We start from the raw sequence: 14,131 nt of genomic DNA on the forward strand, positions 1-14,131 counted from the left end.
TGTTCAAGAGTCACTGGTGCCTTCTTTCTTTCCCATGTGAATATCCACAGCTCAGCCATCCCTTGGGGGCAGCTCCGGCAAATGGAAGGCCACCCAGACACCCCCAGTGCCACCCCAGCCCTGCTCGTGGTGTTTCTGGGTGAGGCCAATGGGGGGGAAGTGAGGTAAAATTCACACTCAGTGGCTCTGCTGCAGGCTCGATTGGCTGAAGGGTCTACAGTATTTTAAAACCTAACTTGTCTGTTTTCTCAGTAACGAGAGGAATCAGTACCAAGCCATGGAGGGAGGGGAGGTGGTTTTGGGGAGTCTTCCTTGGATGGGCTTTGTGTCCATAACCTCCCCGCCTCACCCTGCCACCCCACCGTGTCACCTTAAGGAAATGGAATCCTGCCTGCTCTCGGTGCCAAGTCAGGGAACATCTATAACATCTCCTTGTATCTTGGCTTTGGGGGGATATGTCACGGGTTCGCGTGAGCTGTGACCTTCCACGTTAGTGTGTTATTTTTCTGTTCAGTAAACAACAGATAGTTACATCTAGATTGTAAAATCAACATATTTTAAAATTATTTTCAGTCCTCAGAAGTGGAGGTGAGTCAGGAAGAGGGAGTGTTGTTGGGGTAGGGCTTCGGGTGAATCTCATGACCTCCGGGCCATAACTGTGATTAAACATCTGACAGGCAGACACTGGCTCTTCCATTAGAGCAGATTAACTATGGCTGGGTCATCTCCCCTTAGCTCTCCTGCTTGGGGCCTGAAACTTGGCCGAGGACACCTGGTCCTGCCTTGGGGCCCTCCCTCATCAAACGGCCTTCCACTTCCTCCTGGCCCACCAGAGGCCACCGCCAGGCAGCATGGGCACCTGGAGCCTGGGGGCTGCATGCCTCAGGGGGCACCACCCAGGGGCCTGCCCAGGAGGATGCTGTGGGGCCTGGTGAGTCTGGCCTATCCCTCCAAGCACCTGCACTTCAGGGTTTCCTCTGCTCAAGCTTGTCCTTAGTTCTTGTCATCCTGAATGAATGCAGTGATGAAGAGGGCACCAGCCAAGGTGAGTGGCCTCCCAAAACTCAGGTGCGTCTCAGTCAGAGGAAGACCCCTGCCCTCCAGAGCTTCAGCGGGCTTGGCAGGGTTGTGTCTGGGGAGTAAGAGGGGGTTTGGAGCCTATTCTGCTTCCCACCTGGGGGTCTTTAGGACCCAGTTTCCTTTGTTCAAACTTTAATTGTAGCTTATTCTTCCTTAAAAAATATAAAATGAAGTTTGAATGTACTTAGAGGTGCCAGTTGTCAGGGGAATCATAAGAACCATCCAGGCTGTGGGTTAAGCGTGTTTCCATATTGTGGAGATACAGTATGAGTCCCTTGCATCAAAGCATTTGATTTTTATGGGTGTGTCTTGACTGCAGCAGAGTTGAGAAGTAGTCACGCAGGCACTCTCTGCTGGGAGGAGCTGCTGCCCTGCGCCCGGGGTAGCTGCAGGCAGTGGAGGCCACGTGTCCCCGGATGCTGTCAGGTGCCTCTGAACACAGGCCCTGTCCGAGTCTCCTGGCCTGCTGGTGTGGGTTGCACTCCAGCCTCGGTATTCACCATGCAGAGACACACCTCATCTCCCAATGGGTCATCTGTTCTGTGAGACACATAAGGATTTTTGGTGCACCCCTGGAGGTTGACTAAGTGGAGACTTCTCAGAAATCAAGGGAAACATTCTCTTTGAAGGACTAATGACTAAAATGACTTGAATAACAAGAGAAAGCATGATTGATCATGAAAGGGGGAGCCGTCTCCAGATTGGAGGGATTCACCCAAATGCTGAGGGTGCGTCTGCTGCTGCTTTTGTTGGGTGTGTTTCTTCTTTTTTGGCTCTTATTGCACGTGTCACTTTGGTGACCCACAGAAGGGGAAACCAGATACTGGGGTCTGCAGCTTTTCCCCGGCCAGTGGCGCACAGCACCCTGGTGGCTCACACATCCTTCATTCCATTAGATTCCCACTATCCTGGTCTTTCTTCAGTTGTGGGGAGGAGGGTACGGGCATTTACTTCACTAGGTTTCCGTCTGTCATCAGGCTCATCTACAATGTCCAGAAGTCACTAAATGGCCACTTAGCTGGATAAGTCGTCCCTGGTGTTCTTTTCTGCTCCAATGGGGAGCACTGGCACTACTTCTTACCTGTCTAGTCCCTTCAAGTCCTCTGTCAGGATGCCTTGTCTTAGGTGTTCCTTATCACAGCAGACAGGTGGGGTATGTTTAGCACCTGTTTGATGGCATGTCTATGAGCCACCTGGTCCCTATGAGTGTCGGATACCTGAGAAAGACATATCAGGGCCCTCAGGCGCTGGCTGCACGGCTGGCAGAGGGTTCAGGTGGTTAGCGTTCACCTGCAAACAAGTCAGGAGAGCCATGGCTTCTAGCCTGTGCTTTCCCAACACACAGCATGGGTTGTGGCTGGCAGTGAGCTGAGAGTGGACCTTGCGGATGCCCAGGGTCACTTGGGGAGCTGCCAGCCTGAGCTATGAACTATGCAGCAAGGCCCTTCCCATGTCGGCTGTCTTTCCCCAGCGACAAGAAACATGAGACCCAGGAGCCTGACTTTGTCCAAGGACAAGTGGCCAGGCTGGCTCATTAGAAGGAGAACCTAAAACCCCGTGCATCACTCCTCCCTCCCTCCCTCTCTTCCGGGGCAGTCAGCCTCATGGGGTGCTGGGTGACCATGTCAGGGCCTGGCCCGAGTGTCCTTTAGGCAGAGGCTGGTCTAGACAGAGCCCTCTGCATCATGTATTCACACAGAAACACTGTCAGGAACTGGGCTCTGTGTCGGCCATCGATCATCATCACTAGATAAGTCCAATCAGTATTCCCAGAAAAAGTGTGCTGGTGGCGACCCACTGGTGGTGGTGACTCAGATGGGTGCCCTGTTGGGAGACTTGCATGGGATACAGATTGGGAGGTACAAGAGGGGCCGGTAGTCCCAGCCTTTAGGCCCCTTTCCTTGCCTTCGGTGTCCCGGCCAGTGGCTTCTGGGGTGGCATCGGTGTCCCTGGTGGAATGTATTGAGGATGCTGGAGTGGTCAGGGCTCCATATCACTTGACGATTTCTATCAGTGATACCGCTGTGGGTTTTCTCTCTGTTTTGAATTCAGGGCAGATATTCAGGCCACCTGTTTTGGAATCTGGGAGTGAACACACGTTGAATCCAGGCTGAGCCTTGTGGGCTCATCTGTGGCCTGGCTGTGGTGACCTGGGGACGTGGTACAGGCTGTCCTGGCAGAATAACTATGGAGGTGGGGGTCCGAGCTGGTCCCCTGTGGGCTGTGTCTTACATTTTGGTTCCGTGACGCGCATGGTGGGATCCGCTCTGAACGGCTGGGGCACTGCAGGTGCGGCCGCCATGACCTGTCAGGATTCGGAGTGTCTACGCGGGCCTTTTCACATTCCTGGAAGTTACAGGCCAGTGGTCAGTGGGGTTACTTTTAAGATGTTTGTCCCCAGCAGTTCCGGTGAAGCATAGGGTTTGTGGTACCTGAAAGGGATGGATTGGAACTTGAAGTTCCTGAACAGAAGGCTGTACTTGGAGTTCTTTCTACCTGAGCCCCCCTGCCCCAGTAGGGAGCTTTAAAACGTCCAAACAACACAAAGAAGTTCTTGTCTATAATCCCAACCCCAGCAGCGAGCACCACCTGACCTTGAGCTGTGCTTTCAGAGGCTGCAACCCTATTGTGTGTGATGGCTGTTACCTGCTTTTCATCTGACACACCATGGGCGTTATTCCTGGTAAATACAGCCCTGTGCCTTTTAAAATAAGTGCAGAATTTTATTATGTAGTGAACCATATTTAAAACCAAATTCCCACTAATGGCCCATTTGGTTGTTGAGCAGGTTTATCCTTCTAAAAAGAGCTGTATGTTTGGTCTGAAAGTGTCTGCTTAATTTTGGGGAGGGGCCGCAGACGGGGTGTCTGCCAGAAGCCTGTGCCTACTGTGGGTCCCCTCCCTTCCTGGCAGCTGCACCCCAGGACAGGCGTCTGCCTCCTGCCGCCCATCCTGTTCCCTGGCGTGCACGGTAGAGGGAGGCTGGGTTGGTGTTTCTTTGCTCTGGACTCTTTCCTCTGAGGCTGACAGCTTCCATGTGTTGGGTTCTCCTAAAGCCGCCTGTTGTCCTCAGAAAAGTAGGTGAGAAGTAGTAGCCATGGGCCTGAGGGCCTGGGACCTCTACTGTGTCCAGGCTCTTGGCGGGGGGTTCTGGTCTTTGTGGGGAATGTGGGGGATGCGGGGTCCAGAGTTGGCACTACGCCTGCAGGCAGGGCACAGGCAGTGCAGCCATGACGTTGGCTTCTTCTACGTTGTGATTCAGCCTGTTTGCCCCTCACTGTGGGTGAGGTTTTCTGTGTCCTGGCCCTTTTTTCTTTTCTTCTGAAGCAACAAGCAGTGTTTCTTATCTCTTGAGTTGTTTTTGGCTTCAGGGCAAGGAGGCCACCCTGTATGGAGGGTATGGGGTCACCTTCGCGTCAGCACTGCTCCCTCTGCAGACACTCTGGGTTCATCTTGCCCTGGGACGCCCTCCCGCCAGCCTGCATGTCTAGGTTTCCGACTGCTCTGTCCTCTCGGCAGACTGGACTGAGGCGTCCTGGCCCAGTGCCTGGGGCCCCGAACTGCCGCTCCTCCTGGACACATGGACTGTCTGTCCCCTTGCGGTCAGACTGATGGGGGGAGCTGTTCTGCAGGGGGTCCTGTAGCCATGTCTGCATCCCGCAAGGCACCCAGCTCATGTTTTACTAAGTATCTGGGAGCAGGGGTAGTGCTCAGCTTGGTGGCTGAGGAAATGTTATCCGGTGGTAGGATTCCTGCCTAATGGGTGGGGGCACTGTAGGGGCTCCACCCAGCCCAGACCTGGCCTGGCTTCCCGAGCTGCCCAGGGTGATGTGATTTCTCCACATGGAGACCAATGTGAGGGGGTCATGGGTCCAGTTCACCAGTACTGCCTTTCCTGCCTAGGTTTTGGGTAGGTTTTGCTCCTCTCTTTGCTTACTGAGGGCAATTTGCGGCTGCCGAGTGGCTCTATGGCTCGTCATATTGTATTGGCAAAAGGTTACCCGGGCTCTAAACTGTCCACGTTGGGACCTGCACTGGGGTGGGAGACACAGGATGCCTGGCGTGGCAGCATTCTGAGTACAGTGGCCACTGCCCATCTTGATTTCCCACTTCTCAGCATCCAGGATGGGAAGATGGAACCCTTGTGGGCCTTGCTGGTTTGGGGTCTCGGGCAGATTGTGATGTGGGCAGGTCACCTGCATGTCTGTGTTCCTAGAGAAGGAAGACTGGCCACATGAGGCTCTCAGAGCCCCACACCCTCATCAATGCCACTCTGTCCCCAGTGCCTTGCACTTGACTCAGCTATGGACTCCCATCTGTCACTGGGATCCCACCCCTGCCCCGCCCCGGGCCGGGCCTGCTGTTCCCCTGGTTCCTTGTAGCCTCCACTTCCTTTTAGCTCCTAAAATGGACTCGAATTCATTTCCCAGCAGGAGATGGACAGTCAAGAGAGAACAGCCCCATCATTAACAATGGTGACATGGAGAGAGAAAGTTTCTTTGAAGGAAAGAACATGGCACTTTTTGAGGTGAGTTATACTTCCTCCTGCAAAAAGCAGAGGTCAGTGTAGTAGGTGTAATTTGGACAAGTGAAGAGGCTGTGGTCTTAAGATCCCCAGTCTAAGGATGGATCGAGGGGCTGGGTGGCCTGAGATACCACGCGGGCAGGGAGCTGGCAGCTGTCTGTGTTCCATGGCCCTTATATCGTATGCCCTCATGGCTTACACCCATCCGTGAGGGGCTTAAAGAGGTTGAATCCTGAGCCATCTCGGAGACCATGGTCCTGCTCTTTGGGTGGGTGGCCAGCCTGGAGCCTGACCTCTAGCCCCAGATCCCTGACTTCAGACTTGCTGTGACTGGGGCTGGCCGGCCCATTTCAGATCTTAGGGCATCAGGACCAGGGGCAGAACTAGGTTCCAGATGGCCCTGGGAATGGGCTGTCTGAAGCATCCACATGGCAGGGGCTCTGCTGGGCGGTTGACCTGGTTGGATTTGGGGTGTTTCTGTTTGGGATCTGGGTGACTTATTCCATGTCTTGGTCCCAAACAGGAGGAAATGGACAGTAACCCCATGGTGTCCTCACTCCTCAACAAGCTGGCCAACTACACCAACCTGAGCCAGGGCGTGGTGGAGCATGAGGAGGCTGAAGACAGCCGGAGGCGGGAGGTCAAGGTACGCCACCAGCCCCACCGCTCCCCTTCCCCGCCATGGCAGACCTCTGGGGCCCCCACAGGGTCTCCTCTTCTTCCCTTTGTTTTTCAATGATAGGACCATTTTCCTAGGAATTTTTATTTCTTAGGGATGTGTCTTGGAATCTATCCTAAAAAATAAGCAGAGCTGCTTTGAGGATTCATGTATTAGAAAGTTCTTTGGGAGAATTGGAGGAGCCAAAACTTGGAAACCACCCAGATGCCCCTGAGGGGGCTGGAGGGTTGTGTCCGGCTCCAGGACAGACCAGCTGAGCAGTTTTCACGATTTAGGACAGTGTTCATGACAATGTTCATACGGATGCAGATGAAGCTGCTATGAACACGGTTGTGTTGAGTGTCTTTTCTATGGGAGAATGATGGGTGGTTATTTCTCCTTACTTCCCTTTTAAAATTTTCTCACAATAAGTATGTATTACTTTACAATGAAAGATACAAACTTCCCTGACCATTGTGGTTCAGTGGGTTGGGCGTTGTACTGTAAGCAAAAGGTTGCAAGTTCTATTCCTGGTCAGGGCACATGCTTGGGTTGCCGGTTTGGTCCCTGGTTGGGGCACAGCCCGTCAATGTTTCTCTCTCGCATCAATGTTTCCTTCCCTCTCTTTCTCTCTCTCTTCCCATGTCCCTAAAAAAATAAATATAATCTTAAAAAGATATAAACTAAAAATTAAAGAACAAAATTTAACCACCAAAGGAATCCCTCCAGTGCAGGATGCAGCTTCCAGAGGTCCTGATGGGGCAGTCTCTCTTCCTGCCTCCTTCTGCAATCCTTGAGCAAGCCATTTGCAGAAAAGGTGAACAGAAGAGTAGAACTATTTTCAGTGCTGGGCCGAGGTGCCGGGATCCCTGCGTCGAGACAGCCTTGCTTGCTCTTCCTCTGCATGCTTCCTTTGTGCCTGTGTCTGGCTTGACCTTGGCCCCTTTGGGCTCCAAGCCAAGGGATTCTTACTTCTTTCCTTCCTGTGACTGTAAACCCAGAAGAATTAACACTTGTTTCCTGACCCTTGAGGGTGTTGGCTCCTTGTGTTCAAGAAGAGCCGCTTATTTGCGATGGAAGTAGTAGAGACAGGGCACATGGGACGTGGCCTCCGTCCTAGGCAGAGGGCAGTGGCCTCTGCTGCAGCAGTGTATCTGGACTGCACCTTTCCTGGTCCCCCTGCCATGATTTTCGTGGCTCCTCCAGAGCCTGTGGCCACCCTGGCTGTTCATGGATCTACTGCCCCTTCCCCCGCCAGGCAAGGGACAGGAGATGTTGACCCCAGGTGATGCCATGTGGGAGGTTACAGCTTCGGATGTGTGCCCTGGGCACTCCCTGTGGTTTCACGGGCTCTGGCTCCTTGCAGCCCATGTGGTACAGCCCAGTGGGTCACAGAGGTCCTTCAGCACAGACAAAAAAGCAGCCAAGACCCCTCGTCGAAGTTCCTGCCAAGACCCCTCGTCGAAGTTCCTGCTGACATGTAACCTAGGTGTTCAGCCTGGTGAACCTGAACAAGGCATGTGGTGTGGACTCCCTGCCAGATCAGGACCTAGAATAGGACTGGGTTTTAGTCATAGGAAGGATGGCTACCCTGTGACCCTAGGCAGGATTGTATGTAGCCAGATGGGCAGATTTCAGTTGGGATGAATCTGGTCACCCCCTTAGGACTGAGTGTAGATCCCATGAGACAGGTGGTGGGGGCTGCCCGTTATTGTCTCTCTGACCAACCAGACATAGGAGCTTGCCCCCAGAGATAGGGTGTTCGTTCCCCTCCAGGCTCTAGGGCCTGGAGCCTCCAGCACTTCAGAGCCAGTTGGGGTCTTCAAAGCTGCTTTTTATGAGAGAACTGAAGGCCGCTGTGCCCTTCCAGGGTGACTCAGGACCATGTCAGCCGTTGGGCACAGAACTGGCTCCGGTTGGGTGGGTGGGGCCCACGTGAGGCCTGGAGTCCCGGCTGTTCTGACTGGAGGATTTGCATTGGCCTCCAATGGCAGTTTATTGATCTCTTCATATGTTGACGAAGATTATAAAATTGAAGTCAGCAGGTTGCCCAGCATTGCTGTTGCTTTGCATATTTCTTCTCATTTTTATATAATTGAAATATGCCCACCCTGTGTGTAAGACCCATAACCACTTTTACTTACACAAAAGCATAGGTATCCCATGGGTGGGTGGGGCTTGGCGGGAGGGGTGCCCTGGCCAGGAGCTGGAGCTGGGGCGAGGGCCAGGCATTAAAGGAGCTGCCAGGAGTTCAGGACTCAGGATCTGAGTCTGTGTAGGCTCTCTGACTCTGCTCCCCACTCCCCAGGCATCTCTCTTAGGTCATTCTCCCCAGGGTCCTAGAATTTATGGGAGTTCCATGGCCTTCTCTGCCTCAGTGGCAGGTGTTCCTCCTCCCTGTTTACTGCTCTGTTTTCACCTGAGAAGTCTATCTACTTTTTTTAATGCGGATTCAGCCTGTTCTCCTTTGGTCATTTACCTTCTGGCCACCCCCCTGGTGCTGGCTTGTGTCCTCTTGAACCCCAGGGCTGTAGCTGCTCTCTGAGCCGCCACACCAGGTCCTTGTTTTCAGTCAGCCTTGTCATTCAGGAAGCTTCCCAGGTTTCTTTTAAATAAATTGATTGATTTTAGAGGGAGAAAGTGAGAGAGAGAAACACCAATTTGTTGTTCTACCCATTCATGAAGTCATTGGTTGGTTCTTGCATGTACCCTGACCGGGGATCGAACCCACAACCTTGGTGTATGGTGAGCTACCCCTCCAGGGCTTTTTTTTTTTTTTTTTCAGTTCACCTAAATTTAAGACATTTTCCCCATGAAACATCAACTTGTCTTTGCAGCCAGATGTCCCTAAATTCCAGGTGCGCTGCCTGAATGTGGTCACACTAGCTGCCATTCCAGGTCACAGACAGGGAGGGCTGGGTCCCTGTGGTGGGTGGGGCTGCCCAGTAGGCTTTTGGCCATGTTGCCACCCTTTCCTCCGAGCCAGTCTGCTCCTTCCATAGTCTTTCCAGGATCACAGCGGATAGTTCCATCCGGCGCCATCCTGGCACTGTCCCGTCCTGCAGTGATCCCATGTCTGGCGGCACCCCGCCATGTTTCTGTGTCTGCAGTTGTGGACTTGAAGGAGTGCTCTATGCACCCAAGTGACCAGCTCTGAGCTCTCAATGGTATGGGTTGAGCGCTGCTAACTCCTGCCTGGAGTTGGTGTCGCTGTGCCTTCTGTGCTTTTAGGGAGCACAACGGTCTCATCCTCCATGACCCTCACTTCTTCTCAGATTGCGATCTCTGAAGGTCTAACACCACACCTGCCATTGCGTGACACAGAGCCCAGAGCCTCTTGCTCCCATCTTTCCCCAAACTTTCCCTCCTTCCTGCTGTTCCCCTTGAAGAAAAGCAAGGCCCGCCCAAGTGCTCCCCTCTCTGCTCCCTGTGGTTTGGGTCCTTCTCAGAAGGCCACTGGGCTCCTACATAGCCAGAATCCTGCTCTGGAATCTCTTGGAGCCTCCTTTCATTCTGGGGTTAGTCCCCCTTTAACCATTTTTCTGGGTCCAGGCAGCGGAAACTTTCCACCCTTGCCTGTTCCTTTCCTTGTCCTCCTGTCCATGGGACCTCTTCCTGGGGCCTGAGGGTATAACCAGGGGTCCCTGAGGCGAGGGGCTGAGGTCTGGGCCCTGCCAGGTGCAGGCATGACCTGTCTATGTTCTGTCTCTCAGAGCCCGGGTATGGGCACCTTCATCGGCGTCTACCTGCCCTGCCTGCAGAACATTCTCGGCGTGATCCTCTTCCTACGCCTGACGTGGATTGTGGGTGCAGCTGGCGTCCTGGAGTCCTTCCTCATTGTGTTCATGTGCTGCACCTGCGTGAGTGACCAGGGCTATCCTGGGCTGTGGTGTTTTTGCCTTTGGGGCAGTGGCAGCTGGACTTCAGGGCCCCGACCATGTGGACAACTGTGGGCTCTCCAGAATCTGCTGCCCTTTGATCTGAGGTTGCCCACGTGGACCCTGTCCCATAGCGGCCTCCCTCACCAGTGCTTGTGTGACCGTGGGGAAAATAGTTGTGGCCTGGGGCTATGACCAAGCTGTGTGGTGGCTGCAGAGAGTCTTCTTTAGCTACATACGAGGAAGTACAGGGGCAGCCCAGCAGCCGAGGGTTTTCACTGGTCATTGGCACCACTCGCAGAGGTCCTGCACTCTGCTTAGGTCCCCTTCCAATTGGACCCATCTGGACACTTTTAGGGGCCCCATTTATAGTAAGACACACATGTCGGTGACTTGTCGAGCCCCAGATCCCCACACGCCAGACCTGCCACTTGGACTCTGCCTGCATCCCTGTCCATCAACAACACATAATCTCTTCTTTCCACTGTTTTGGTGCGTTTTGTTTACCCTCTGGATGCTCCTCAGTACCTCTCTGTGGCCATGATTTTTCCTTCTTCCTTTATTGTTAAGAAGGTGATTGAGCTATTCTGTCACCATGAGTCACCTGGAGACGGCTGTCTAAAGAATTCAAACAATGCAGATGAGTGGGACTCCACTGGTTCCCTGTCAGGCCACTTCCCCTACAGCCCTAGGCTTCCCGGTGCCCCAGCCTTCCCGGAACTGTGGTGTGGTCACCAAAACAGCCTTGGAGTAGTGCCAGACACACACAAAAATGCATAGAAACCAGGATAATGTGGTGGGGCCTTCTTCAGGCAGCAGACATGGCCCAGCAGGAACAAGGTCACAGCGGTCACTGGGACCTTTGCTTCCTAGGCTGTTCCTTCTGGTCCTTGGGTTGTAAAATAGTTACTCCCCAACCCATGGGTGTGGCTGCTTCCTGAGCAGGTGGGCATTTTATACCCCATGGGGGCTGGGAACCCAGGCAGAATCCCCTTTATACTCCATGGGGACTGGGCACCCAGGCAGAAGCCAGCCCTTTAGTGCTGGTCGGGATCCTGAGTCGGTTGTTGTCTGGGCAACGTGTAGGATCTTGACTTTGGGAATTAAGTGGGAGAGAATGTGGGGTGGGGAGCTGCAGTCCTGAGTGTTGAAGTGTTGCCTGCTGGTTACTCAGCAGCCCTTTTGTGATCAGGAGCCAAGGAGCAGGTAGTGGGCTCTGCCCCAGGCCTGGTGCCGTGCTCTCATCACCGGGGCAGCCCTCAGAAGTGCTCTTCAACCTGTCTTTTTGCAGACTATGCTGACTGCCATCTCGATGAGTGCAATTGCCACCAATGGCGTGGTCCCAGGTAAGGGGCTGCTAGAGACGGGGTCTCCTGAAATGAAGCCTTCACTTTGTGCGTAGTAACTGAGCTGAGCCCTGCCATGGAGTCAGTGCATACTCCACTTTCATTTTGACGATGACCTTGACATTATTAGCCCTTGACCCAAGGTGGCCACAGGTGAGGCAGCAGTGGGGCCCTGCCCCAAAAGGCCCAGTGTGGACCTGCCTTTACCCACCTGGAGGTTGCTGCTGTCATTCATGTCTGAGTACAGAGATCTCCAGGGTTCTCTAGAGGCGTTGGGCTGAGGGACGTCCTCAGCCTGGCCAGGCCCTTCCGGAAGCTCTGTCAGTAGTGACCCTGCCTTTGGGCAGTGATGTTCATGCAGCTCTTGGCTCTCAGCTGCACTTTGACTCTCGAGGGCTAGTGCCCCTGGTGTTCTGGGGCTTCTTCCCATGTCTCCCCCAAGGGCATGGGACCTGTTTTGCAGCCTGTCTCCCCGTGCCTACCCAAGTGTTCCGAGGTTGCTGTGTTGTTGGGATTCTCCTCGGAAGGGGCACCCGCATGAACACCCCCAAAGTTTTTTCTTGTCAAACTTAAGCCTTTGGTTTCTAGACAAGAGGCTGGCATTTTATGACCAGATGTGTCCCTTTGGTTCGGAAGTTTAATTTCCCACAAACCATTATTCTCTTTTTAAAGTGACAAAACTGGAGCATCACAGGCCTAATTTAATTCATTGCCCCTGGTACTGTCTGACATAAGGGTAGGAATGCAGAGGGGCTGCCTGGGTGGTGGGGGTGGGGCCCTGGTCTCTTCCCTGCAGGGTCACTTTGACCTTAGAGTCCTGAAATTACCACTGTTTGTTTTCCCCCGTTTTGCAGTGTTGCTTCCTGGTGCTGAGAGGGCAATGCCTGCTGGGTGGTGAGCTCAGCAGAAGAGGGAAGGCGGGCAGGCGGGCAGGCCGACTGCACTCAGTTTGTTCCTTAGGCTGTGTTATCTCTCTTGAGCAAATGTGCAGGCAAAATGCCCCTGTAGTTTATTTGCCACCTGGATTCAAGGAACTGAAGTGACGCCACCTTGTGGCTTGTGCAGCCTGTGTGTGTATGTGAGGACCAGCTTGTTTGCACCCCAAGTCCTTGAATAGTTGCCCCTTCCCCAGAACTTCCCAAGCCTCACAAGGAGCAGCAATGGTATAGAGACTGTCCTCTCGCTGGCTATCTGACTCCAAGAAACCTCCGCTGCCTTGCGGCATACCTCTTCAGGGGAAAGACTAAGGGAGTAAACCCCGACAGAAAATCCGGAGCCGGAGTCCCTAAGGCGGTTTGACGTTGTAGTCAATACCGGCAACTCCTGCGGCGCACCTGAAGCCAAGCTGTATTGACTCCGTCTTTCCCTTGGACCCTTCAGCTGCGAAGAGAGGGGGGGTCTGCTGCATGGGCAACAGCAGACCCTCCATATCACCCTGCCCAGGCTCTGTAGCTTCAGCTTCACTGGAGAGGACACTCCAGCGTCATCGCAAGATGTCGATTCAACACGGGAGGAGACAGATACCGTGTCACTCCCGACTTGGACTGCACAGCCATTCTCGGCGGTGCAGATAGACTCTTAAGAAGCTACACCATCGTCTCTCGAGGCTCTGTAGCTTCAGCTTCACTGGAGAGGACACTCCAACGTCATCGCAAGATGTCGATTCAACACGGGAGGAGACAGATACCGTGTCACTCCCGAGTCGGACTGCACAACCATTCTCGGCGGTGCAGATAGACTCTTAAGAAGCTACACCATCGTCTCTCGAGACGGACGGCTGCCGACGATGAGGATGCCCAGCCAGGAGGCTCAGTGCTCAAGAAGGGGGGTGCAAAACGCTCACATGGATATAAGATTCTAGTGGGGGATTGGCCTTTAGGTTTGCTTTTCAGAAAGAGGGGCACTCTCTGAGAAGCTCTTCAGGATTCCAGAGTCACGCCGTAGTCCCCCGGTCAGTGTTTGAGCATGGACTCAGCTGTCCAGAAGAACAGCCAGGGACAGACCCGTGGGGGTGTAGTTTTCAACTGCACTGTGGGAGTGATACAGAAGCGATACTTAAGCAGCCCTGGGTTCTCAGGCCTTTGGGGGTAGAAGTGTTGGTCATACGTCAAAATGCGCAGACTAATGGGCTCTGCCTGCTGCTTGTGGCTGTTGTTCACCATGACCATGTCTGGTCTTAGCTTCCAAAGCTGGTTGTCTGTTCTGTGACATCTGCATTCATAGTACACGGTGGGTCCCTAACCTACTCTTTCCTGTTTGGCGTGTTTTGCAGCTGGCGGCTCATATTACATGATATCACGGTCTCTGGGGCCGGAGTTTGGAGGGGCCGTGGGCCTCTGCTTCTATCTGGGCACGACCTTCGCAGGGGCCATGTATATTTTGGGGACCATTGAGATTTTTCTGGTAAGTGCTTTGTTTTGGACTGGTTTCCCTTGCCTGGACACCAACCCCAAGGTCAATGTTTCCCATCAGGCCTTTCTGCTCAGCTGTTGTTCCTTGTCATCTGGCAAACATTCTGGGTCCCTCTACTGAAGGTTTTCCCCCTAAAACTTGACATTGAAGTACTTACACTCAGTCTTTTAAGCTCTCCTGGTCTGTTAGATCCCTTAGAGGTTGAGCTCTTTGGGGTCCCCCACCCTTTTGT

The 14,131-nt window shown here is 53.5% G+C and overlaps 1 protein-coding gene across 5 annotated transcripts in view; it reads left to right on the plus strand.

Annotated features, from left to right (window-relative positions):
* SLC12A7 (solute carrier family 12 member 7) overlaps positions 1 to 14,131 on the plus strand; it is a 92,763-nt gene that overhangs the window by 53,869 nt on the left and 24,763 nt on the right. For 3 of the 5 annotated variants that reach the window (XM_090276255.1, XM_090276257.1, XM_090276258.1), the window contains exons 2-6: positions 5,511 to 5,608; positions 6,129 to 6,251; positions 9,977 to 10,123; positions 11,433 to 11,487; positions 13,760 to 13,890. In XM_090276255.1, the coding sequence (XP_090132381.1) occupies positions 5,511 to 5,608; positions 6,129 to 6,251; positions 9,977 to 10,123; positions 11,433 to 11,487; positions 13,760 to 13,890 (554 nt within the window). The remainder of the gene's footprint in view (positions 1 to 5,510; positions 5,609 to 6,128; positions 6,252 to 9,976; positions 10,124 to 11,432; positions 11,488 to 13,759; positions 13,891 to 14,131) is intronic. The other 2 variants (XM_090276256.1, XM_090276259.1) reach the window with 1 other exon arrangement.

The sequence above is a fragment of the Furipterus horrens genome, unplaced genomic scaffold (genome assembly GCF_987537825.1).
Source record: "Furipterus horrens unplaced genomic scaffold, mFurHor1.1.pri manual_scaffold_5, whole genome shotgun sequence".
Lineage (NCBI taxonomy): Eukaryota > Metazoa > Chordata > Mammalia > Chiroptera > Furipteridae > Furipterus > Furipterus horrens.